The following is a 27862-nucleotide window of genomic DNA, read 5'->3' on the forward strand; positions in this document are numbered from 1 at the left end:
CCCCTCTCGGTAGGTCATTCCAAGTGTACAGAACATATAAAGGACATATCACCTCCTGGTAATGACTACTGTACATCTGCCACCTTGTTTGGTCCCGAACTGGTTTTGTGTCACCATTTCCTTCACACTATCAATATGTAGGTTAAAAGATAGGGTGTCAAATTACTGTGATTGGTTTTTATTCTACTTTAAATGACAAAAGCAATCAAATCCTTTATCCTTCCATACATTTGAATGTGGTATCTATATAAATATAGTGATTTTGGTCACAACATATTTTATTGTAAATTTAACAAAACCCTTACAGCCTTACCCACCCTTATGCCATATGCCACACTGCCAGTTAATGTGCTAATCACACATCATGTGTGTGCGATCAAAATGTCACACATGCCACACATTCCTATTATGAGTTTTTTTAATGACACTACATTCATTCAGGCAGTATCTACTACATAATACTGAAAGCTGAAAGGTATGCCTCTGGCCTAATTAAATGTGAGAAGCAGACAATAATGCAAAAAGGCAAGGTATTATTTTGTTCTTATGAAAGAGTATATATAAAAGATAATGACAGGAACTGTTAACTCTAAACCTATAAACCGAGGAACAAAGCTCAAAGAGGCACAGCAGCACCGTGAAATCAGAGCAGCATTTCAGAGAATTTTTCATCAAATGTGAGAAAAAAACAGCTTAGACTTGTGATTCTAATTGTTTTCTGTTTCAATGTGTCTGTGACTTCAGTTTTCTTATAAGTGCCATTTCACAGTGTGCTGCAGAGGTAATATTATAACAATAGAAATAAACAAACATGTTTCACAATAAATATTTTATTGAGTTCACAAAATGTACAATAGAAAAATATCTATATGCAAGTAGCTGTAAAGTTGCATTCTATGTGCTGTAGGCATCACTTTGAGACAATAATTAGATATGATTCATGTTTCAAATCAGACACATTCAATTGCTGCGGTCTGGACAAAATAAGTATACAAAACACCCAGAGAAGTGTAGCCAATACAAGTTTTACAGAGTACTTGCTTACAAGTTTTGAGGCATCACAGGAAAGCAAACCATTTATATTTTTCTTGCTGTATGGCAGTATAACCGTTCATCAGCAACATAAGTTAAAGGAAAGAGCTTTTCAAATGCTTGGCATTGTATGCATACTCACAGACTCTTATCTATCGGATGTTATTTCACAGCACTGAAGAAGAGCCTCAGTAATGTGGAGGCTTGGTGCACATGCCATATTTCACATTCAGCATTTCCTTGATCCTGGAAAGGCCAAGATGCTGAAGATTAATTGCAGACTCTGTATGAATAAATGAGAGATATAAAGAATACAGCAGATTGTTAGCTAAAAAGGACATATTCTGGTACTGTAAATTGTGATGAGTGCTCTGGTGAACAGTAAGGCACGGACAGGGTTTTTTTTTTATCTTTGCACTACATGCAATCAAAATGGACCCGTCCATACTTCATGGTGGAGGTCCTGTAACGTGCTGGTTTCTGAAGATACTCACAACCTAGAAAGTCTAGGCTTAAACAACTGTCAGCAAGTGTGAGAGCCAAGCACTGGGCACCTCCTGGGTACCTGCTTGAAGACTGCCTAAGTTTCCCACATTCACAAAAAAAAAATAACCCATGCTGGCCAAAAATAGTGTGGTTCTCAAGTCCCAAATGATATGAGCAGCATATGAATTTTCTGCTTTGTAATATACAAAAATTCAGGTTAAACCAAGATTGTCTTTAAAAACACAGGATAACATTAACAATACATCATTCAGCATAGTGTACTGTTCAATATTGTACATCTTTTTGTTTTAAGGTGAAATCTGTCCTGACACACAGGTTCATAATATACTGTATCTAATGTTTTTCTGCCTTAAATCTAGATGTATGTTACCTTTCCCTATTACAAATTTCCGTAAAGGCAAACTAGAAACATTCTGGTCTTCTGTAGATATCATTCCTTTACATACTTTGAGCTACCCCATTGCTCAGCTTCCTAGCTCACTTGGCATTACAACCCTAGTCCACATACCTCCAAATCAAAAAAACAAAAAATAAAAACACGTTTCACCTTTTGCTCCGGTTGACAGATGTCACTGTCTGATTTTGAGGAAAAGTGCTAGGACTAGTCATGTAAGGTGCAATGAGGTGAAAACGTATGTCCAGGAAATAAACCTGATCCACCTGCCCCTGGGTAAAGTCAATGTCACTAAACACTCCCTAAAAATCAGAGAATAAAATGCTTCTAGTACATGATTTATTTTCTCTTACTTTACCTCAATGGCTGAATTCTTATTGTCTTTGTTTTCAAATGTATTCATAAAGGGAATACACAATAAAGACCGGAAATTAACGTGGACTGGGACAATTGTTTTCACAAATACTAAAACTCTGTATGTTGCTTTATAGATTTTGCCACGACCCTTTTGCACAAAGAAAAGGTTTTGAAAAATAAAGTCTAGGCTTAAAATTGTCAGCAAGGTAAGTGTGATAGCCAAGTGCTGGGCACCTCCTGGGTACGTGCTTGAAGACTGCCTAAGTTTCCCACATTTACAATGAAAATGAACCCATGCTGAACAGAAATAGTTTGGTTCTCAAGTCCCAAATGATATGAGCAGCATATGAATTTTCTGCTTAATAACATACAAAAATTCAGGTTAAACCAAGATTATCTTTAAAAACACAGGATAACATTAACAATACATCATTCAGAATAGTGTGTTGTTTTTAATATTTTAAATCTTTTAATAATCTGTCTTAAATCGGTTTTAAATCCATTTAAGGTGAAATATGTTTTGACACACAGGTTTTTAATAAATCTAATGTTTTTCTGCCTTAAATCTAGATGTATGTTACTTTTCCCTACTACAAATTTCCATAAAGGCAAACTAGGAACATTCTGGTCTTCTGTAGATATCATGCCTTTACATACTTTGAGCTTCCACATTGCTCAGCTTCCTAGCTCACTTGGCACTACAATCCTAGTCTACATACCCCCAAATCAAAAATAAAAAATAAAACAACTTGCTTGAACCTTCTGCTCCTGGTTGACAGATGTCATTATCTCATTTTGAGGAAATGTGCTAGGACTAGCTTCATGTAAGGTGCAATGAGGCGAAAACGCATGTCCAGGAAACAAACCTGAGATCCACCTGCCCCTGGGTAAAGTCAATGTCAACAAACACTCTCTAAAAATCAGAGAATAAAATGCTTCTAGTACATGATTTATTTTCTCTTACTTTACCTCAATGGCTGAATTCTTAGTCTTTGTTTTCAAATGTATTCATAAAGGGAATACACAATAAAGACAAGAAATTAAGGTGGACTGGGACAATTGTTTTCACAACTGCTAAAACTCTGTATGTTGCTTTATAGATTTTGCCACCACCGTTTTGCACAAAGAAAAGGTTTTAAAAAGAAATACCCCAAGCAACAAATCCTTCATTGTGCCCAAATAAAATACCTCACTGCTTGCAAAAACGTGTTAAGGCCATAAAGAATGAGGCAAAAGCTCAAGCACTGGCTCTTGTTTGGAGCAAGTACTGCCTTTAAAACTGACCATCTCTTCAGCTAGGGAAATTAAGTCCCAAGAGACAGCCAAGAGATGTTGCGTTTTCAGTGTGCTTTGGTTATTTTATAGAACCTATTGGTGGTTGAAGCACCTCGAAACTGGGGCATATAGAGTCTAATACTATTCTCATGCAAGTCTTTTTTATTCCAGTTTTCGTTTTGAGCTGACAGGTAGTTCAACAAAGGCTTGGCTTCAGGGCATGTCTCATCTTTCCTATCTGAAGATGTCACATCAGTGATTGTATTATTTGGCCTCTGCCCTAGATAGTAAAGATCCAGCACTGGGTTCTGTTCCTCTTCAAGACTGTCCTCCCGATCTGATGCTTCTGAAAATCCCTCAGATGAATTGAAAGAAGATGAAATATGCTGATTCATTGGAGTTAAGCAGAGGCTTGACCGATTGTCTGTGTCCCATAGACTGCTGGGGATGGATCCTGAAATAACAGAATTGTTAGCAGAAAAGTTCCCCTCATCTGAAAAACTACTACTGCTTTTCAGCTGGACACTGAGCTCACATGGATCCTTTGGAACGAGGATGGTGGCATACTCAATTTTGGACTGTCTAGAGCCTTCCAGATACACTTCCTTTTCAACTACAGCTCTTTTGGTAGAGCAAAAACTACCAGAATTAGAAGAATTCATGTCTAGTTCGTGACCACAAACTGGTAGTACTAATACATCAGCACCAAGGGAGTTTTCCTCTGCACTGTCTTCCACGATAACAGCCTCAGAAATCTGTTCAGATTCCAAGAAAAGTGGTCCAGTGGGATGTCTCTGCTTAGGCGTAAATAAGTTTTCTATGGTTTCCACCTAAAAAATGTAAACAATACAGACATTAAGACAAATTAACAAGTGGATATGTTTATGAATACAATCATCAATCAATCCACTTCCACATATGCTCAGTCCAGTAGAAGGCCACGAGGCTGTAGCCTATGCTAGTATATTTGGACATAAGACAAGAATAAATCCTAGCTGGTGAGCCAGTCCATCCCTGGTAATATGAACACACACAATCACCTTTTCACCAAGAAAGGGCCAAGCACTTAACCTAACATGTATATTTCTGGTTTATCAAAGGAAAAACAGAACTCCCAGAGAAAAAGCAATGTGGATGTTGAGGAAATGTCTGAAAAGCTTTGTGAGTGACTGAACCAGGATATGACCCCAGTGTCAAGGAGTTACTGCTTTTTGTGTTACTGTGCTAGCACCTACACAACTATTCTGTCTACAAAGCAATCGTATACTTAACAAAAGATTTATTAATATGATAAAGATTTGTCAGAATGTAACCATTGACACACCCAGTAAAGAAAAATAGGTGCCCAAGGGACTAAACCAAAAAAGGGAAACTAGAGACACAACACAGTTATTGAAAGGATCTGAGGGAGTTCCCCTTTTGGTTATGACCCATTACTCAAAGGACTTCAGTTAATTTCAGGCACCCTTGAGGGAATTTTATCTGTTGTGATAGCCGTGGGATACATAAAGCAATTGGTTCAAGTATATACTGCTTCCCAATAAATTCAAGGCAGTATGTCCGGGTTTAAAATCCATTCTTCTGTCCCCTAGTTAAGCACGTACCCTCATGTGGTCACAATGGATTTAACTAGAGAGGCAGTAAAGTCTCAGTACTCTGATGCATACAGTACACAGCAACCCTAAATATATCAAGTCAGGTTTATTGTCATGTGTACATAGTACAGAAAAAATTCTACTTGCATGTCTACTCAAAAAAAGATGACAATAATATAATACCAACACATAGTATACACAGCAAGCACAAGTACATGTATATGCATGCATATATATTTTGTGGACACTAGAAGGCACTGTTGCTCCTCAAACCCAACACAACAGACAAAGGGCACAAGTGAAAAGCACAAAGAGCTTATTTATTTTGAGGAAAATCCTTCACAAAGCATTTCCCACCACCTCAGCAACAAATGGATAAATGGCACAGCACACAATTATTCTTCTCTCTCTGTCACTTTCTCGTCTGTTCCTCCCAGCAATCTTCGTCCACCTTCCATTCCACTATGACTAGTCCCTGTGAGGCCAACAAGTCCTTTTATATTGGCCAACCCGGAAGTACTTCTGCTCTTCCTCTCATGTGATCTGCAAGCATTTCTGGGTAAGGCGGAAACCTCATGCTATACAGCTCCTCCATTTTCACAGCACCCCCCTGGCAGCACCCAGGGTACCCAACAGGGCTGAGACAGAGAACTCCAAGTCCCATGGTGCCTTGTGGGAATCCGGGGCACTGTTGCCATCAAGCATTTGGGGAGGGGCAGTGCCCTAAAGAAGCTGCCTCCCACCATGATTCCCTTTCTTGGGTGTCCCGGCCGGGTTGGACTGCCAGTGGCCCCTTACAATATAATTATATATACACAGTATATATTGTGAGACCCTTTAAGACACCCCAATGCCAAAATGCAGATGATGCATCCATCAAGGGTTGTTTGTCTGCCACAAGGGAATGGCAGGTTCATTGTGCCACCGAGGCAACTGCGAGTTCTCACTTCCGCCATGCAATGAGTCTGTCAGCCAAGGGTTGATGCAGTGAGTACTTTAATCCAGCCACTGACCTGGCCAGCTTTTTCTGGTCTTTGTTCTCCCCTCCAGAATGACCTGATCCCAGCTGCTGATTCGATCTGATGAGGATGACTATCTGTTCCTGAACTGAAGAAGGGAGCCAAGTAAGTTGAACTGATTATGTCAATGCTTGTTTGCTGTGTCTGTGTGTAGTGAAGTGGTAGCTCCCGTTTCAAAAAATACCCTTGCTTTTCCTGTTTTGAATTGAGTAAAGCTGTTTTTCCTGAAGCCTTTGGACTCAGCCTTGTTAATAAGATGCAAGGCAGTGACTCATACATTACATCACACCAGTGGGGTCTTTCACAAGTGTATCCCCAAGAGGCACATCTGGTCCTGCTGCCACCAGAGCAAGATGAGGCTCCTTCTTTGCCCCTCCCAGGGATGTGCTGGTGAAGATGGTTCCCTTGGACGACCCAGGTTTGCTATTTTGTTTTGAATGCACAGCATCACTGATGAACTGGGATAGGTGAGGCTGGGCAGTTACTTTGGACCCATTTGTGACTGGAGAGGCCCTACAGGTCATGCAAAATCTCCCTTCTGAAATGCTAGATAATTACGACTTCCTGAAGCAACAGATCCTCCTCCATACAGCTATTAGCTCCTTGTCCAAGGGGCACCAGTTTCATCTGTGGTGCATTGATCCAGATCGTCCTATACGGGGACAGGTCCAGGACTTAGTAGACCAGATTCAAAGCTGGATTTACGGGGACACCTTTGAGAGCATTTTGGAGAAGCTTGCTATTGATGCAATCCTGTCATGGATAAACAAGAACCTTAAAGATGAGATGCTCTGAAATGAAATGACTCTTCACCCTGACCTCTTTTAACAAGGAAGAGGAATGCCCTCTTCCCACATGTCTTGGCCACCTGCAGAGCACCTCCCTCTGTAGTAAACAGAAAGTGGCTCGACACTGGCAATGTAAGTCAAGGAGCCAGATTTGAAATTGAAGTTGTCCAGTGAGGTGGGGGACGGATCTTCACTGGAGGACTTGGGGCAACTGGAGAACTCTACAATCCAGGTGCTTGCAGCTTCAACCTCCAAAAATTGGACAACTGCGAATTTCTAAAAATATCATGTTTGCCTTTCAAATCAGCAATTGTTGTACAGTATATAGTATGTGCAAAATAGAAGCCAACAGGGTGCTGGTTATATTCCATGCCACCTTCTGCAAATGTTGAGCCGAGCAGATGCTGTAGCAGAACGTGATGCACAACCAGCTCCCTAGAGTAATCAGTTGGGTGTTTTAACAGTGAGTGGATAGTAAATGTATAAATGTTGACCTATACTCAGTTTAGAAAAGTATTATGCACCAATGAGTTAGGGAATTTATGTTTTATTAAATAACAGAGTGAGAACTATTGAGATGGGGAACCTAACCTTATTTCATTATTAAGGCAGATTTGGATATGTCATCAAGCGGACCTTAATATAGATTTTCATACTGATAACATATTTTCACCTTTAGAACATATACATCTAAATTTTAATATTTCAAAATCCCGGCTCTTACTGTTAAATCCATAAATATTTGGACAGAGATAACTTTTTTTCTAATTTTGGTTTTGTATATTACCACAATGAATTTTAAATGAAACAACTCAGATGCAGTTGAAGTGCAGACATTCAGCTTTAATTCAATGGGTTGATTGCATAAAAATGTGAGGCAACTAAAGGATTTTTTTTAACACAATCCCTTTAGTTCAGGGGCTCAAAAGTAATTGGACAATTGACTCAAAGGCTATTTCATGGGCAAGTCCGTCGTTATGTTATTATCAATTTAGCAGATAAAAGGCCTGGAGTTGATTTGAGGTGTGGTGCTTGCATGTGGAAGATATTGCTGTGAACAGACAACATGCGGTAAAAGGAGCTCTCCATGCAGGTGAAAGAAGCCATCCTTACGCTGCAAAAACAGAAAAAACCCATCCGTGAAATTGCTACAATATTACGAGTGGCAAAATCTACAGTTTGGTACATCCTGAGAAAGAAAGCAAACACTGGTGAACTCGGCAATGCAAAAAGACCTGGACGTCCACAGAAGACAACAGTGGTGGATGATTGCAGAATCATGGTGAAGAGAAACCCCTTCACAACAGCCAACCAAGTGAACAACACTCTCCAGGGGGTAGGCGTATCGATATCCAAGTCTACCATAAAGAAAAGACTGCATGAAAGTAAATACAGAGGGTGCACTGCAAAGTGCAAGCCACTTATAAGCCTCAAGAATAGAAAGGCTAGATTGGACTTTGCTAAAGAACATCTAAAAAAGCCAGCACAGTTCTGGAAAAACATTCTTTGGGCAGATGAAACCAAGATCAACCTCTACCAGAATGATGGCAAGAAAAAAAGTATGGAAAAGCTCATTATCCAAAGCATACCACATTATCTGTAAAAATGATGGAGGCAGTGTGATGGCTTGGGCGTGCATGGCTGCCAGACATACTGTCTGCTCAAATCCAGCTTAATGCAGTCAAATTCTCACTTTTTTATGCAATCTTTTTGTTCAATCCACTGAATTAAAGCTGAAAGTGTGAACTTCAACTGCATCTTCTGAGTTGTTTCATTTAAAATTCATTGTGATAATGTACAGAACCAAAATTAGAACAAAGTTGTCTCTGTCCAAATATTTATGGACCTAACTGTATTTATTGTTTTGCTAAACGTACTGGCCAATCTCCCCTAATCTTGCTTTAACATTAGTATCAGAAGCTATGCCATCTTGCAAGCATGCAGATATAAGAAATGTGTACACTTTAGCATACTCTTTCAAAACAATTTTAATTTACATGACTCGAGGCAGCATTGAGAAAAGGATCTTTCAGTAGGAAATTGTTAAAAAATGAGAAACTCCACAAAGCAACAAAAATTATACACTGCAAACACACTTAGAGGTGATGTCGTTCAAACCATTATGGAACTTCTATTACTTCTAATTCATTAACAGTAGTGTAACGGCCGACCCCTTTAGCCAGCCGGCAGCTACACCTCCAAGACCTGTGGCCTGGATAATTTACTGAGAAATAATCTACCTATCAAGCCGTACTTCTAACCACAATCGGTGTAAATGCAAGTACACAAAAGCAGGATGTAAAATTAAACGGATTAAATGTATTAAATGAAACAAGACATGCAAAAAACAGAAAACATATAAATATCCCTCCACCCCAGCAGCAAGGCACCACCAAATATAAATACAACAAAAACCCTCCCTTGCCCCTGTAACATATAACACACAAAACGAATAACAAAATGACTGATAAACTGAATGATTGTGAACTTGAGTCCGATTAAAAAAATTGTCCTTAACACTGATGACTGAACTAGCGGTAAATGCGGTGTTTGATTTTCCCGGCGATTGGAGCAACCTCACCGCGATTCCTCGGCGTATGGTGGATGGTGAATCGACCCCGGGGTCTCAGTAGATGGAGGTTGAAAGACAGTCCGGCAAAATGAAAAGCAAACTAGTGAAAAGGCGCGATGTGAAAAAACAGCAAGCAAGTTGAAAAGTGGTTTAAACAAAATGGTCTTCTTTCTCCTTCCTTTTCCTTTCTTCTCTCTCTCATGATTACTTAAATATTCTATGTGACGGCTGTGATTGATTAATTAAGAACAGGTGTTTTCCAGGTTTGCTCCTTCCATCATCCGTCCTCCTTTACGGGGACGGCATTAACTGCTACACATACAAAACAGCAAACGGGACAATGAAACGAGACGCACTCAGAACTGACATTTAACACTAACTATGTGGTAACAGTAGTGTTTAGAACCTTAATGGACAGGATAATATTGATATTCTAACACTTTTCTGGACTAAAGATTTCATACCACAACACTCTTTTGCCATCTAAACTGAAAGATACAAGTTGTGGTTTTCCCCCCTTAGTGCATTATATTTTTTTCTGTAATAACCAACTTATTTTTATAGATATTTTTCAGCTAAAGCACTGATCTGTACAACAAAGTGAATGCTCAAGGCAAGGTTTTCAATGTCAGTTCTTCCAAAATATAAAGCCCTAGCAAGAACTCTAAATGTAACAAAAATAATGTTATTATTAACCCATCCAGTAGCATGTACCAGTAAAACACATCATGTTCTCACAAAAGCATTTAGTGGACTAATTTATATTCTCTAGCTTTGGTAAGACATAGCGCACAGTGAATTGTTCTATATCTGTAAAACAGATGAGAGTTAATCAGTTTCGTCCCATTTATATAATTTTTATACAACAACGTCAAACAGATTTCAATGATAAAGCAGTTCTGCAAAATAAACTTTAAATCTCAACAGAATTCCAGTCTATGAGGGATTACATTCACATAAACACAAGTTAATTAAATTCCCAATTTGAAATATTCCGGGTTGTCAAGGGCCAGAGCCTATCCCAGTAAACATTGGCCTAAAGCAGACACCAATTTATTGCAGGGCCTATTCATGCACACACATATGCTCACACAGTGGAATCACAGCTAACCCTAAACCACATGTTTTTGGGAGTGTGTGAGGAAAAATCTATAGCAATAATGTGCAGATTCAACACAATGAATGAGTATGAATCCAGGATAGTGGTCCCATGAGTCAGCAGCATTAACCATAAAAAATAATACACTGTAATAAAAGATTATATAATCCTTAAAGAGAGAGAGCTAGGAAGACAATTACATTAAATAATATTCTTTTAGATTTTGAAAAAAATACAGTATACAGTATTTGTAGTTTGCATTGAGATGAAATGCTTGACTACTCGTGAATATAAGATGGAATGAGGTAGAAATGGGCTCAGCTGTTAACTTATTGTTGAAAAGACTTTGCTGGTAGCAGGCAATATATTACACATTACAAGACTTAAGTGTAAAAGTCTATTGTACAAGTTAAACACTGTTATCATGAACAAACAAATCTTTCAATGGAATGAACTATATTTGTCCAATTTATTTTATTAACATACTATATATGACTATGCTATTTCTGTTTATAATACAGCATTTAATATTTCATGATTTTATCAGATTATTCGTTCTGTATTCTCTAGTTTCTTTCCATATCTCAGAGATGTTGATGTGATATTTATTGGTGATTCTAAATTAGCTCAGTTGAATTAATGCATAAGTAGACATGACCATACCCTGCAGTGGGTTCCTGGCTTGCTCCTGGTGAGAGGAATTGACTTTCTATAACCTTATATTGATATACAAATTAATGCTATTTTAGAAAAGCTAGGCAAATGGAATTAGTAAGCTTTGTTTGGCTAAATAGACCAATATTTTGAATTAGTAAGCTTTGTTTGGCTGAATTGCCCCATATTTCGAATTAGTAAGCTTGGTTGGGCTGAATAGCCAGATATTTAAAAAAAATGTTTAAATGTAGACAATGAACAGATATGAGAATAATGTGAAGATGTCTTTCAATCATATCTGATGCCAGCAGAGTATCTATAAACTAGTCTGATCAAGTGAATTTATTTTTAAACAAAGCACACATTTGCATCCTCTGGGTGAGAATTTTAGTTTACTTGCTATCAAAGCTCAATGAAGACAGAAACCTATAGGTTTTGACACATACTGCATTTTAAAGTTAGTGCAAAGAACCTGAAATACAGGGGTACCCGGACACAAAATGATGAAATGAAGGCTACTGTCATCCCTGCCAGTGCCCAGACCCTCCTCTTGTTACTCCTTTCTATCATTAGCTCCCTTTTTACTAATGCAAATGATTTAGTCTAGGCACATTAGCAGCCAAATTCAATCCCTTGACTCTCAATGGAACTCATCATATTTGACTACTGTCATTAAAACAGAAAAATATCTGAAGAAAACAGGCCAGTTAGCCCAACAAAACCTGACAATCCTATCCACCTCATTTTCTCCAAATCAACATCAAATTGAGTTTTGAATGTCCCTGGAGTCCTATAGTCTACCAAGGTACTTGGTGATTTACTCCATGTTTCTATAGTTGTCGGTGTGAAAAAAAACTTCCCAATGTTTGTGTGAAATGTACTAATTGCAAATTTACAACTGTGGCCCTAAGTTCTTGTTGAGTAATGTTAAAGTAACAGTCTTGGGCTAGTGCACTAATTTCTTTCATAATTTCAATTACTTCAATCATGTCACCTCTTAATCTCACTCCACGTTTTTAAACCAAAACATTTAGCATTAAAATGTGTTATTTTCTAATTCATTTAATTTTTGTTGCTTACTTCAAGGCCTGAGCACATGTTGTACATGAATTATGTGGTTTTGGGCCCCAAGGATTATGATTTTTACATTATTTTCTTTCATTATGTAATGCAGTATTTACAGTGTTTAATTTTGATAATGTCTTATCATTATACTATATTCTGTGTGGTAGCGTGTTGACTTTTGCCACAGTGAATTTTACCAGAATCACTGGCAGTATGTGACATGTGATGCCATTCAAAGCACTGGCATAAAAACGCCATTTTCTGTCCACACTATCCACTGTTAGGATTACTGTGTTGGTGTGTGTTGTGTTATTTTGATTTGTCTTTTCCTGCGCACAAACTATTTTTTTCTGGTTAGAAAAATGTTGAATATTTGCACAGCATTTTCTGGGAGCATTTGCAGATGGTAAGCAGTAGGAGCCACACCCTTGCTAAGAGAAATGGGATTGAAGTGCATGGGTAGAGAACTGGATTGAAAGCCCCTTTGTAATAAAGCCATATAAGTCTACATAAAAAAGACTGTGTTCTCTGCAGCACCACATATGAAATATATGGTAAATGCAAAATATTCTAGCTAAATGGACTAAATAATTACATATGGCAAAGATACTAGATGGTGGAAGACATGAGATAGAAAAATGATGAATGGGGGGAAAAAAGTAAACTTCCAAAGCAATGCTAGTTAAAGAAAATGTGCAGCAAATTCACCAGGTTTGGTAGTAACATATGGTTTAAATTTGACAACTCTGGGAGCCCAGTGTAACATATGCTTAATATGTAGTGGATACAGTACAGAGTAATGGGGATTGTGTAGAGAGGTGTAAAGGAGAGTGTAGGCAGGGTGAATGGGAAGGTCTACAGGACGGTAGTGAGACCAGCTATGTTATATGGGTTGGAGACGGAGGCACAGACCAGAAAGCCGGAGACAGAGCTGGAGGTGGCAGAGTTAAAGATGCTAAGATTTGCATCGGGTGTGACGAGGATGGACAGGATTAGAAATGAGGACATTAGAGGGTCAGCTCAGGTTGGACAGTTGGGAGACAAAGATGCGAGATTGCGTTGGTTTGGACATGTGCAGAGGAGAGATGCTGGATATATTGGGAGAAGTATGCTAGATGAGGATAGAGCTGCCAGGGAAGAGGAAAAGAGGAAGGCCTAAGAGAAGGTTGATGGATGTGGTGAGAGAGGCCATGCAGATGATGGGTGTAACAGAACAAGATGCAGAGGACAGAAAGATATGGAAGAAGATGATCCACTGTGGCAACCCCTAATGGGAGCAGCCGGAAGAAGAAGATGATTAAGAAATCACAAACTTCCAACATGATATGAAATTCCTAGAAAGTACACATGTAAAGGTTTAAAACTTAGCTGATCACCAGGCCTCTCAGTGGTATTACTTAACAGAATATCGTTAGGCTTACTCAGTATTTCCCTAATTTATTTTTTTCAGTTTTGAGATGGGTTTTTAAAATCAACACTATTTTAACAACTGAATGCCTAGATGACAGAAAAACACTATTTCATACTATCAGTATAAGAGAACAACTCTATAGCCCTAGGCTTTTAATTTGTACTGCAAAAGACAAAAATCCAGATTTTTTTTGTCTTTATTTGACATTTGCAGAATACACAAAATACAGGAAAAACAAATCTGGGGAAAGGGCTTCATTCACAGCCATTTTTGAGCTACCCATCAACTTAATCCATACATCTTTAGAATATGTGAAGAAGTCAGAAAATTCATTAAAAACATAGATGAGGGAAAGGGGGAGAGTATAAAACCTCCACACAAACAGTTCATGGGTAATGATCTCTCTCAATGAATGAGTCTTGAGCTGTGAAATGACTGCCTCTGGCTAAAAGAATAGATTTCCTTTAGAGTAGAGGTAGAATTCCAATGTTGTGAATTTGTGTCTCACTTCTGCTATCTTAGAGTGGATGGCAAGTGAGAAAGAGAAGGAGCATCAACTCTGAGTAAATGCTCACAAGTGCTACTGCCCAATTTGGGAAAATGTAGCACAGAAATAAAAATAAAATAACCATTTACTATTACTAATAGTTTCCTTTAACTCAAAAGAGAAAGCCGGTACCATGCCAATTTGTAAATGAAGCACACAAAATGATGGATGTATAATCAACTATGTAATGCAGCTCAACTAATATAATATAATTGTTGCACATTCATGGGGTCAGAATTTAAAATTAAAAATAAAATATGGTTAGGAATAAAATGACTTCTCAGTGCTACGGTCTTTCGCTTCAGCTTTAAAATCATCCTGTTAAGAGTTTTATTTAACTTTGGATGTACTACTACTGTATATTATATGGTTTTGCTACTAGAAGATTTATATGCAATAACCAGTATACTCTGTGGCTACGCATCACCTACTGTGTCATATTAAAAACGAAAATATAAGGCACCAGGCTACAATACTGTTTATTGACTACAGCTCTGCATTTAACATGATTGTTTTCCCTCCAAAAATACTAAGAGATCTGTGTCTCCATTTGCAAATGGATATTGGACTTGAAGATGAACAACAGGGAGTAAAAACTGTCAACAAAAACTAATTTTTAATGAAGTGCCTATATTTTATTTAAAGCTCTGTTAAATTAATTCAGATGAGTAATCCTTGCAGGCTAATTAAATGCTGTTATCAAAATACATGATGCCAGTAAAGCACATAATCAGTTATCTAATTGACCACTTCTGATGAAACATCTGTGTGAAGCAAACTCAATTATATGATGAATGTTGCAATTTTAGCTCATAATGAAATAGTTCTTTTATAAGTAGAAATGTTGGAGATACAACTGTAAAATGAAGTATAACCAAGCTATCTATGTGCATTTTCAGCTAACCTGAAAATAAAGAAAGGTGAAAGTCTCGGTCATGTTGGTCTGCTCAGGACACCAAAACATCTCGACGGTGGTCTTAGAAAAAACATAAAATCAATAATCTGCTTTGGCAGAATGAGAGAAACAACACGTCATGGTATTCAATAATGGTTTTAATTAACAGCAAGAACTGGTTAGAGTGAAATCATGTGAGCACTCAACATGGACTTCAGGGTTAACGCACATACACAGACACTAGTTCTTTTATTAAGACGTGTGTATATGTATATATATTGTGACAGATGTCTGGGGACATTGCCCCACCAGGATGCCAGGAGACGGTAAGGACCGGGAGAGGGATAGTATTTTTCTCCGGAATGTGAGTGGGCAGCCATCCTGGGTTGCATGGGGGCCACAGAGCTGGGACTCTTAACCCTGTGGGAGGACATGGCCACTGCTAGGGGGTGCCTGGACAGCTCCAGAACGGTGGTAGACAGCACTTCTGCCACAACAGGAAGTGCTGTCAGAAGAGGTGCAGAATCAGCATGCAGTACTTCTGCCACACCCGGAAGAAAATGAGTTAGAGAGAGAAAAAGAGAGAGACAAATATAGAAAGAGACTGAGTTGGCCGGTTGTGGCACTGTGTAGTGTTGTGTGTAATAAAAGTGTAATTATTCGGGACATTCCGTGTCTGTCTGTCTGTGACCGGTGGGTTTCTCACTATATATATATATATATATTTATTGTGACCAATAGGGGGCATGGCAGTAACATAAACACCAGACACAAGTCCCAGTTTACATTAAAGGTTTATTTGCACAAGTACCTTTCCAAAAGGCTTCAGTGGTGACGTAAACACAATACAATTTTTCTTCTCTCTGTTTTCTTCTCCTCTACTCATCCCAGGTAAGCATTTTCCGCTCTCCACACCAGACTCCAGCTCCCCTGCATGAGGTTGAACGGCTTCTTTGATGTTGGACCTGGGAGTACTTCTGATGCTAGGCCAAAGTACTTCTGGGCAAATCAAAAGTTCCATAAAGTAGGGATGATGAAGGGTCGGCACGGTGGAACAATGGTAGCGCTGCTGCCTCACAGTTAGGGGACTTGGGTTCGCTTCCTGGGTCCTCCCTGTGTGGAGTTTGCATGTTCTTCCCGTGTCTGCGTGGGTTTCCTCCGGGCGCTCTGGTTTCCTCCAACAGTCCAAAGACATGCAGGTTAGGCGGATTGGCAATTCTAAATTGGCCCTAGTGTGTGCTTGGTGTGTTTGTGTGTGTCCTGCGGTGGGTTGGCACCCTGCCCGGGATTGGTTCCTGCCTTGTGCCCTGTGTTGGCTGGGATTGGCTCCAGCAGACCCCCGTGACCCAGTGTTCGGATTCAGCGGGTTGGAAAATGGATGGATGGATGGAGGGATGATGAATCCCTGCAACACCTCCTGGTGGCACCCACAGAACCTAACAAGGCTGGCCTATGGGACTATAGTACCCAATGTGCCTTGTGGGTGTCTGTACTGGTAGCGCCGCCCAGGGATGATGCCATCTAGCATGTCGGGGAACCATGTAGTCCAGCCAGGTTGTCTATACCTGTCCTTGCCAGGCCAGTTGGGGTGCCAGTTCATTCTCTAGGGCACAATTAACTTTGCACACAGGGGAAGTTCCAAATTCCTAAAAAATGGAAGCTAGACAGTTTATTCAAATTTATAAAAAGGATGATCAGAGTAACTATAGATAAATGCATCATGGGTAAATTAATTAAGCAATTATTAAAGGAAAGATTGAGAAGCATGCGTCTAAAACATGTGTAGTCACAAATAGCATGGTTTCAGACAGGAAATGTTGTGTTTCACTGCTGAGATTCTATAAGTAGACAACAAAAGCATATGATAAGAGAGGTGAATATGATATTTTGTATCTTGATTTTTAGAAGGCTTTTGATAATGTACCATATAAAAGGGTAGTGATCTAACTTATACAAGTGGTAATTCAAGGCGCAGTGTGTAAGAGGATACAAAATTAGCTCAACAACAGGAAGCAAGGGTTATGGTGAGATGGATATTTTCAGAATTTAGTTAAAAGAGATGTTTCCAGAGAAGTGCTGGGATTGCTGTTCTGCTTGATATATGTAAATGGTCCACACATGTATATAAACAAAAAGCTGGATAAGTTTGTAGATGACACCAAACTAGGTGGAAGGGCAGATATTGTAGAATCAGCTAAATTGTTAAAGAGAGACTTGGACAAAATACAAGTATGGGCAGATTTGGGGCAGATAACATTTAATGAAAGTAAATGTATACTATTACATGTAGGAAGTATGTTAGACTTAAACATACAATGGGAGGTTTGGATCTTGAAAGCTCCTTTTATAAGAGGAATCTAGGAGTAGCAGTGGACTTGTCACTCTCTACATCCAGACAGATGTGATCAAGGAACTAGTAAAGCTCTACCTGAATTACTGTGTACAGTTTTGATCACAAAATTCTAAAAAGATGTAGTTGTGCTAGAGAAAATCCAGAGAAAAGCAACTGGGCTGAGAGGTATAAGCTATGAGGAAAGACTAAAGGAACTAAACATTTTTAGCTTAAGGAATAGAAATTAAGAGGCTGAAATGATTGAAATGCTTAAAATTATGAAAGGAATTTCTACAGTGGATTCAAGCTATTATTTTAAAATAAATCTACGGTTTGAAACATGTTAAGGCCAGATTTCACACAAATATTACAAAGTTTTTCTTCACATAGAAAATAAAAATAGATACATGGATCAAATAACCAAGTAGTGTGGTGGAGAGTAGGTCTGTAGGGACCTTTAAATCTCAACTTGATGTTATTTTGGACAATCATATTGAATAGGATAGATGGGATGAAGGGGCACCTTTATGTCACAATTGCTCTAATGTTCTATTGCTTAGTATATTTGTCCCCTTTCCATAAACATTTATTTATAAGACATTGTAGCATATTCTAAGCAAGCAGACTCTTTTTTTTGTTCACTAAATTGGTAGTAATAATGGATGTCTGCCAGAAAAAACAGATGGAAATGGCACTTGGAGCTAATAATGACTTCAAAATTAATGAGATTGCAAAACCCATTTGCTTGCATAACTGAAAAATTCAAATACTATATAAAGAAACTTTATACATAAACATCTGATTAGCAAGTTTGTAAAGTTTTGGTTTATTTTTTGTAAAGTGCTCTTCACTGAGGGCAGGTGTTAAGTGATGTGACAAGTTCTCAGGTGAAATGCAAATAAAAACTTGACAAAGTACTAATTACATTATGTGTAAACATAAAGGAAGATATTTGTTTAAAACACAGTAAAACAAAGTAGTTTGAAGCTGATTAACATAAGTGGACCCTAGCAATGTCTGTCCATTATTTAATTGTAGAATTACAGACTATGGCCAGTTGACAATGGAGGGGGGAAAACAAAAACTCCAGTCAGCAGCATCCCTGGAGAAAGTAAACGTCTTAAGTGTTCATTGTTAGTTATAACAGACAACATCAAATATAAAGTCAGACACAGTTATATCCAAACCAAAAGGCTACTACGTGTATTATGTATTCTCTCTGTAACATGAACAGGTGTGTGTGTGTAAAAGCTCAGAAAATTCCTCTGCCCTGGCAGCAGATTATGGTGGGATTCGATGTAACAGTTAAAAGACAGAACTTTCTAAAAACTGCAGTGGTAGTATTTCAAAGTTTTATTCTATTTGAATAAATACAGTTCTAGACTCTCATGCAAACACAAAAACGGAGGAGGCAGCAGAGTACCATACTACATTTCAAAAAATACTCCCTTTTCAATGGGAATTTTCAAGTATATGTTAATGAAATGTGCAGACTGTGATGTAAAGATTTTCTGGGCATAGAAAAGAGATTCATTTAAAGGGAAAATCTTCAGTCATTTTGTGCAAGTCAAGTTTGCAGTCTGTGTGGGAAAGCAGGTGTCTCGGAATGGGTACTATGCAAAGAGAGGAGATGACCATTTTTGCTGAATTCTGTGAGCAAGCAGGAGAGGCTCTAAATGTGGGCATCCATTCCAGTGACAAACGCCAAAGCTGGAAACATTCTACTGCCACCATGCATGTGGCAGGCAGGAGACTATTGAGCAACCAATCTTGAAAGTCAAACAGTATTGTAAGAACAGAGTCAGTTTAAGTGAAACAATAAGGTAAAAGTGGACAGATGATGCTGGAATGAGGTTAACACATCACTTCCCTGAATACACTATAGAGAATGTCAGTTCAACTACAAGAAGATAGACAGGGAGTGCTTTTTTCACTGAGACCTCACTTGGGGACACTCAAGTCAGAGGACATTCTACTGACTGACATCCAGAATGAAAAGGGAACAAAGGTGGTTCTACACAGAAAAGAGGAAATAGCTTCACCTATAAGGCATTAATGGTCTAACTTGTTAAAGTTACAAACATGATTATACTCTATAATGCATTAATGTAGGCTTATATCAGTTTGTCGAACTCTGGGCAAGAACGTAATTTTAATTTTTGTGGAAACCCAAAAGTTTGCAGGATATGATCATCAAAGTTCTGCAATAAGAGCAACATATTATCAAAGCACACCATGGCACAGACAGCCAGTGTGATGTTTCAAAGTTGACCAATTGAGTACTTCTAATGCCCCCATTTTGTTACTAATGATTTTCTACCACATTCCATACTCTTAATTTTAGAACATTTGTGAAACCACCCCAGTGGTTGCCAGAATAGCACACACTGTGTTGCAGGTAATACTTACTGAGTATGCTTGTTTTTAGCTGTGTCAACTTGTGCTGAAAATGTTCACAAAAATGCAGATAAGATGTCAAAGTTGAAAATTTTTTTGGATTGCTGGACATTGTCTTCATGACTTTGTTTCATTGATTTTTTGGGGTTTTGTGTACTTGTTTTAAGTAAGTTTTGCATTGTGACAATCTTTTGCTTACCTACATTGTAAATGCCTGTTTTTCTGTGGTGTTTCAGTACTCAGTACAAGGCAAGGTAATTTTAGGTTCTTTTTCTTAGTTTTGTAAGTAGGATGAGCTGAATATTTCTTTGAAGGCACCCATTTAAAACGTTAACATTATACAAAGTTATTGTCTGTTTTACCTGCATTTTATCACTCTTTAATTTAATATTGGTTTTTATCAGTATGCTGCTGCTGGAGTATGTGAATTTCCCCTTGGGATTAATAAAGTATCTATCTGTCTGTCTATCGTCTTGAGAAGGTAAGTGCCTGTTAGGGATTACACTATGCACTGTCTTGGTCACTGCCCAGTTCTATAAAGAAGTAAAATTCTGTGGCATGACTATTTTTCACCCATTTCCAATTCAGTCACGTAAAGAAAAAAAATCAAAAGCATTTTTTTTTACTTTTAAGATCAATGAATCTTTTTTATTTTGCTTGGCAGACATTAGGAACCTAACAGGCTAGGCAGAAGTGTAGTCAGAAGCAAATTAAATGTCATAACCATCTTTTCTGTCACCAAACATGTTAACCAGGTATTTATAAGGATAGGGTGTTATTAAAGAAAAATTAGACAATAACTTATTGGACATTTTAGTAATTGTGCAAGAAGACTTCTGCAGTTAAGAAAGCAGCTTCAATGCAACAGAAAAAACAGTGAAAGAATCAGACACCAAAACAGGCAGACTAACAGAAACAGGCAGTTGTACTTGCATAAGAGATGTCCAGCTAGAAGGAAAAGACCAGAATAAAGGGTGCATACATCAAGGACAAGGATTGACTAATTACATATTAAAACATGACGCAATATCTGCTAGTCTATTGTTGGTCAGCACAATGTGAAAATAGTAAGATGTGGTGGCTTGTTGCATTCATCAGGGCTTCTATAGAAATGGACAGGAAGACAAGGAAAAACAAAACAGCTACAAAAAACCCTTAAGGCAGCTAACATGACTTGACTGTCAGCATTTGGAGACGTGTGGTTCCAAAGAAAGAAGGTAAGGGAGTACATGCTATCAGAGAAAACAAAACAACAACATTGCTGTGAAATAACAACAAATGTCTGTGGCTGATGCTGCTAACCACATTGATGCCTGTTATTGTGAATGCTGAACCAACTGAAAAGTATAAAGAAAAGAAAGGACCCAAACAAAAAATATTGCCAAAAACAAAAAACTCTGCAAGCCGCAGGAAACAATTTCAAAGTTCTGACATCATTTTGAGTACATATTAAGCAGTAGATGATTTAGCTTGGCATGTACTTAGCTTTGCTTAATAAAGATAAGGAAAAACTCTCTAAAATCTACAGAACAGAAAAGTGAGCTGTTTCCTTAAAAACTGTGACAAATCCAGCACTAATTACAGAACTAGAAGGTACCGTAGATTAGAAAAACTTATGCTTTAAAATTCATTCAAAAATACAAGGTCGACTTATCTGTGGGGCAACACAATTTTCCATAGATTTTGGGTAATGGCACAGTGCACAGCGCTTTTATTTAAAACAGTCAATCAAAATCAGTGTTCAAAGTAAACAGTGCAGTGATTCAAAAGAACTCTTCATTAAATAAATAATCCATAAAGCAAATGGAGGTTTAAAAATCAATAAAATAAAAAAAACAATCCTTTAAAAACCCAGCCTAGCACCCAGGCTTCCACACAGCTGCCTGCTCGCACTGCCTCTCTCTCCTGCTTTCTCCAGATCCCTCCGTCTTTCTTTCTCTTCCTTGTTTTTTTTTTTTTTAACTCCGTTTTGGCTTCCACGCCTGCGAGCACTCGTTCGGCCGCTCGCTCGCCCAAACGCACCGCCTGTCTCTCCTGCTTTCTCCAGCCCCCTCCGAGTTTCTTTCTCTTTCTTTTTTTTTGTTTTTTTAAAAACTCCGTTTTGGCATCCACGCCTGTGAGCGCTCGTTCGCCCACTCGCACACCATCTCTCTCTCCCTCCTGCTTTCTTCAGCCACCTTTGTCTTTCTTTCTCTTCCTTATTTTTTTTTTTTTTTACTCCTTTTTTCCTTCCTCTCTAACTGACTCACGCTTCTCTTTATATGCAGAGAGGACATAGCAGCTGCAGCACATTAGCCACAGGAACAATCATGGATGTGGACAGTCCCTCACCTGTGCACTAGGTGAGAAACGCCCACACCGCAAAACGCCCTGCGGCTCGCTAAGTCGCGAGCGCGGTGATTATTTATTTAAAAACTAAAATGGCCTTTGCTAAGAGATCTGTGGACCCATAACATCACATAAGCCTTTTTTGGAATTTCAAGCATCGGCTGGCAGGTGTACTCGGTTTATGAACAGATATGGGCTGTGCCTTCATCAGCGAACAAAAATCGCGCTAAAGCTGCCGAAAGATCTAGAAGAAAAAGTCAGTTCCTTTCAGAAATTTATTATCAAGCAAAGACAAAGGCATGACTTTGATCCCAGTAACATTGGTAACATGGATGAAACGCCAATGACATTTGATATGCTGGGGAATCGATCAGGTATTGGTGAGAAGGCCGTACTTATTAAGACAACGGGCCATGAAAAAACCCAAGTTTTACCCTCGACTTATACGCGGGTCATAACAAATTTCGTAATTTTCGGCTTAAAAAATACACTCGACTTATCTGCAAGATCGACTAATATGCGAGTACACTCGACTTATCTGCAAGATCGACTAATATGCGAGTATCTACGGTAATATGAATCATTATTCAGTTTTACAGTAATATAATATTTTAAGTCTTTAGTTTTAGGTTCAGAATATGCAGGAAGACATCCTTTAGGTATAGGAAGACTATGCAAAAATGTCATGGCATAATCTTATGAGCAGTGAGGTAATATGTTTGTATTTAATGATTAGTCTTTAGTACTAGGTTGTTGTACCGTGTTAGCCATTATGAATGTAGAGAAAAGCCAAGCAAAATGACACCTTTTATTGGCTAACTAAAAAGATTACAATATGCAAGCTTTCGAGGCATCTTGCCTGAAGAAGGGGCCTGAGTTGCCTCGAAAGCTTGCATATTGTAATCTTTTTAGTTAGCCAATAAAAGGTGTCATTTTGCTTGGCTTTTCTCTACATGATTAGTCTTTGAAATGCATGACATACAGTAGCTAGATAACTGTGAATTTGAAGAACTATTTGTTGTGTGATCACTTTAACTGAGGGTAATCATTTTTAATATGGTTTATTAAACTTTAACGGTCATCAATCAAATGGCTTTGCTGAACCAGATCTCGATATCCTAAAAAACTGATACTTTGGGATTGGATAAGCATGAATCAAATAGCCATGTGAGCAAATGTAATTAGGCATGTGAATCATTCCAACAGGAACCAATTCTTTAGCCTATATTTTTCTTAATTCTTCATTGTGTTCTATTTCAAAATTATATTCTTAACCTGTTTTGAACTAATAGTTGTCACTAAAAATAAATTTCTGCGTGGTTAATTGTTTTGATTCATACTTTAATTGAACAGAGACTTGTAAATTATGCCTTGCACAATGAGACTGCCAATTAACAAGTATTTACCATTCCCTATAACGTTATGGAAATTATATTGTGGGATGTTAGTTAGCAGGGCTCCTCTTGAAGTCTTTGACACCTTTCGCTGTACTGTAATTACTGTAGTTTTCCCTAGTTGCATTGAGTCAAAGTCATTTCAAGACTAGAACTAAAATCTACAAACTTTTACCATGTCACCTATTAGTTTCTATTAATTTAAAGTGAAAGAATTCAACTATGTCCAATTTTGTTCAGAGCTCATGCCCTACAGTCCTAGAATCAGTCTAATAGCTCAATCTGGAGTTTCTTTAGTGTTGCTGTCTTCTTTCTGTATTATAGAGAACAACAGAACTCATTGTATTCCAGCATATCTTCTCTTGAACAGTCACTGTGCAACCCAACCTCCTATTTACAATCTTAAATGCTTCTGTACACTGTCTGGCTGTAGACAGTGACAGGTCCAGCAAGACTCCCTCATCCTTCTCATAATATGTACTTTCAAGTCTAAGGTACTTGCTTGTTCAACAATTTGAGCACCACTTGTGGACTTAACACGCCCGTCAGTTTTACACACAACTCATTACTTTATGTTTAGAAGAATAATAACTGTATCACTTACTTGAAGGACTCCACTTTTAACCTCATTTAGCTAGGAAAATGTTCCATACACCATACCTCTGCTTTCTGTATTTATGCAAATTTTATACTCATAAGCACCCTGCAGCATGTAATTCCACTTCTTGTAGTTTAATCACAAGTTATACGTAAGGAATAAGGTATCATAGCACGTTTTTTTTAAAACTGAGATAAATAATACTGCATGCTTAAGTATATGTTCCCATGATATCTTGCTTTCTCATAAAATATTAGCATATTAATGAAAAGCAATTTTCTTCACCAAAAACAAGCTACTGTGAGGTTTCTGATTTCTGGACAGAGAAAAACTAAAGAAAGATATTGTCTTTCAATGGCACATAGGGGGGCTCCTCCAAGGTTCTGAGAAGGTAAGCAGTACCACCCAGGGACAAGTTGGGAGTGATGTTGCTCAAGTTTGTCTTTCTATTCACAGCTCCAAAGTACTTTAGCCAAAAGATGCCTGATCATTGCAACAATATCCAACTGTACAGTCAAAGAGCAGAGGTGGGTAGAGTAGCCAAAAATTGTACTCAAGTAAGAGTAGCATTACTTCAAAATAATATTACTCAAGTAGAAGTAAAAAGAAGTCATCCAAAAAATTACTCAAGTAAGAGTAAAAAAGTATTTGGTGAAAAGACTACTCAAGTACTGAGTAACTGTTTTATCATTATAAATTATTCATTTTTTAGAAATGTTGTAATAAGAATAAAAATAATTTGCAAATTCTGCTATTTCCAAATAATAAAATAAAAAATGAGTAAAAATAAATAACATCTTTACAAAATAAAGATGCACAAATAACACAAAATTCCAAATCTCAGTTTTTCACAACAAAGCTTTTGAAGCCAATACCTACAGTAGGTAACGTGTATGTTTGAACACTGCAAACTACTTACAGTGACAAATTATACTGTACACTGACAGTATAATACTGCATATTCACTTGCTCTCCAAATAGCACAGCTGATAGAAAATAACATTAGAACAAGGCAGCTTGTGCACGTACAAGAAGTCTCATTTTACCTTGACTGTCTGTGTCTGTGCATGTTTGGTTAAAACGTGCTTGTTCTTCACTCAGTGAAGTGATGGTTAAGCTTCAGCAGGAGTTGGCTCTCATTTTTAATGTACAGGTGGAACCTTGAATTGCGAGTAACTTGGTTTGCTAGTGTTTTTCAAGACGAGCTAAACTTTTTAATAAATTTTGACTTGATAAACGAGCGAGGTCTTGCAATACGAGTCGCCCGTATACACTTTGTCTGCCGAGTGTCACTTGATCACAACTGAGCTAATGGTTCTTCTCTCTCTCGCTGCGGGATTATGGGCAATTGTCAGTCGGCGTGCCTCACTAATATAGTCAACATCCATATGAGCGTATACTGTTTACTACAGCATTGTGACCAGGTGTGTGTGCTGTGATGTGTGAGTCCCCGTCTTGCACCCCAAAACACAAAGCTGAGTCTCAATACTTTAGCAACACCATCTTTATTCAGCTTGAAACAGGAACAGTGTGGTTATTTATTGTAGCGGGATCTGCCACTCTCCTATACACAGACACAGCAGTCAGGCAGGGTCATGCCCAGGTTAGTGGCCAAGTAATACTGTGCCCTGCGCATTTATAATGTTCCTTGTACCTTGTATCACCCATCAACGGCAGGTGCTTATAGCATGACCACAATCTTTTTGGATTCGCTTTTATGGCGAACTGCTACAGCGCTGGGTGCTTGTTGTTGCTTCAGGATGCTCTCCCACATTTCGTCCCAAAAACTCACTCACACCAGCCATGATTCTTTTCAAAGGTAAAGGGCAGGTTAATTTGTTTTATGTATTTTTACTTTATATTTTGTATTAATCATTTTTATATGAATAGTTTTGGGTTGTGGAACGAATCATCTGAGATTCCATTATTTCTTATAGGGAAATTCGCATTGATATACGAGTGCTTTGGATTGCGAGCATGTTTCCGGAGCAAATTATGCTCGCAAACTGAGGTTCCACTTGTATTCTTTATTTCCCTGTCCGCTGTCTGTGAAGAGTTTGTGCCGCTATGCCGCCACAGTTTGTGTGTGGTCATGTGACTGAATAGCTACGTCTGATTTGTGAAACGGACCCATGAGATTATTGTTGCTACGTATGATTGGTGAAACGGAGTCTTGTGATTATTGTTGCTACGTCTGATTGGTGAAACAGTCATGCGGTAGATCCACTGGCAAAAATATAGCATATCTAATGGAAAAAAAGTAATGATTTGAGTGTTGCCCAATGTAGAGGAGTAAGAGTAGCGTTTCTTCTACACAAATGTACTCAAGTAAAAGAAAAAGTATGGTGCAGTAAAACTACTCTTAGAAGTACAACTTTTTAAAAAAGTTACTCAAGTAAATGTAACGGAGTAAATGTAACTCGTTACTACCCACCTCTGCCAAAGAATCATATATCACTGTTGTTTTGACCACAGTTTCTTGTTGGAAATCACAGAATATAATAAAATTTGGAGAGCCAAAGGAGGAGACATCGCTGTAGGTGTAGTGCAGGAATTATAGCCCAGAAGATTTTTGTTGGAAGTCAAGGAATATAATGAAGTTGGACTGCTGGAGGAAAAGACATCACTGCAGGTGTACAGCAGCAGTTATAGACCAATAGATTTAGGAGGGAAGTCTAGGTTTGTGTGGGTAGCCTGTAGTAAATACTTTTAAGATTAGGGATAATTTAAGGAGTTTTTGTTTTTAGCATGTAGTATATACGGTTAAGATTAGGGGTAACTTAAGGTTAGGGGTTTGCATGGCTAGTGTGTACTATAGATGTGAGGTAACATCACTTCTGGCCAGATATTGCTGGTCTAGACCTTCTGACATAGATCTGTGGTCATGGATGGCTCTACAGTTGTATGCTTTTTGACCATGGTCCTGCCAATCTCCCAAGCCATTTGGTCTAATTTAGATTAGTACTGTATAATTCTTCATTTTTTTTTTTTTTATTAATTTTAATTAAAAGCAAATAACAATCCCTATAATCAAATCAAACTTAACAAAACCAAATTCAACCCCCACCCAAAGGAAAGCGAGGAGATCCAGCCAACAAAGCAAATCTTTGAAACAGCAAGGAAGGAAGAGTAAGCTTTTCCTAGCATAATTCAGCTATCTTTGGCCCTTATTATTAGGGATAATTTGTCAGCACACAAGTTCTAGAGACACTACAGTTTCATTAAAAGTCACTTCTGAAAAATCTTGATAAAAATGGTGCTACTGTAGTTTGTATTAGTCAGGAAAAGTTGTTGTTCTAAACCTCTACTCATATTTACAGAACAAAGATCAAAATCTCTTCAAAGAGCAAGACGTAGTACTTTACTTCCATGAAAACTACCAGAACTCAGGAACATCTTCTATGTCCTAAACAGAATACACTGTTATGAATAAAGAAGTTGCCACTTGTCTCAGGTTTGTCATATTGCATCTGCTTGATTTATGAAAGTCCTGGGAGAAAGGTCTACATGTAGATAAGCCAAAGTAAGAACTTTCCAGCAGAAACATACCTTCTTACAACTGGAGTGCATACATTCCATATTGCAACTTCATTTAATTACCCT

The 27862-nt window shown here is 38.1% G+C and overlaps 1 protein-coding gene across 5 annotated transcripts in view; it reads right to left on the reverse strand.

Moving 5' to 3' along the window:
• Positions 1 to 814: 814 nt before the first annotated feature.
• Positions 815 to 27862, reverse strand: part of lepr (leptin receptor) — a 275136-nt gene continuing 248088 nt past the window's right edge. For all 5 annotated transcript variants that reach the window (XM_039735320.1, XM_039735323.1, XM_039735322.1 and 2 more), the window contains one exon: positions 815 to 4395. In XM_039735320.1, the coding sequence (XP_039591254.1) occupies positions 3631 to 4395 (765 nt within the window). In that variant the 3' untranslated portion in view covers positions 815 to 3630. The remainder of the gene's footprint in view (positions 4396 to 27862) is intronic.

The sequence above is a fragment of the Polypterus senegalus genome, chromosome 14 (assembly GCF_016835505.1).
Source record: "Polypterus senegalus isolate Bchr_013 chromosome 14, ASM1683550v1, whole genome shotgun sequence".
NCBI classification, from domain to species: domain Eukaryota; kingdom Metazoa; phylum Chordata; class Cladistia; order Polypteriformes; family Polypteridae; genus Polypterus; species Polypterus senegalus.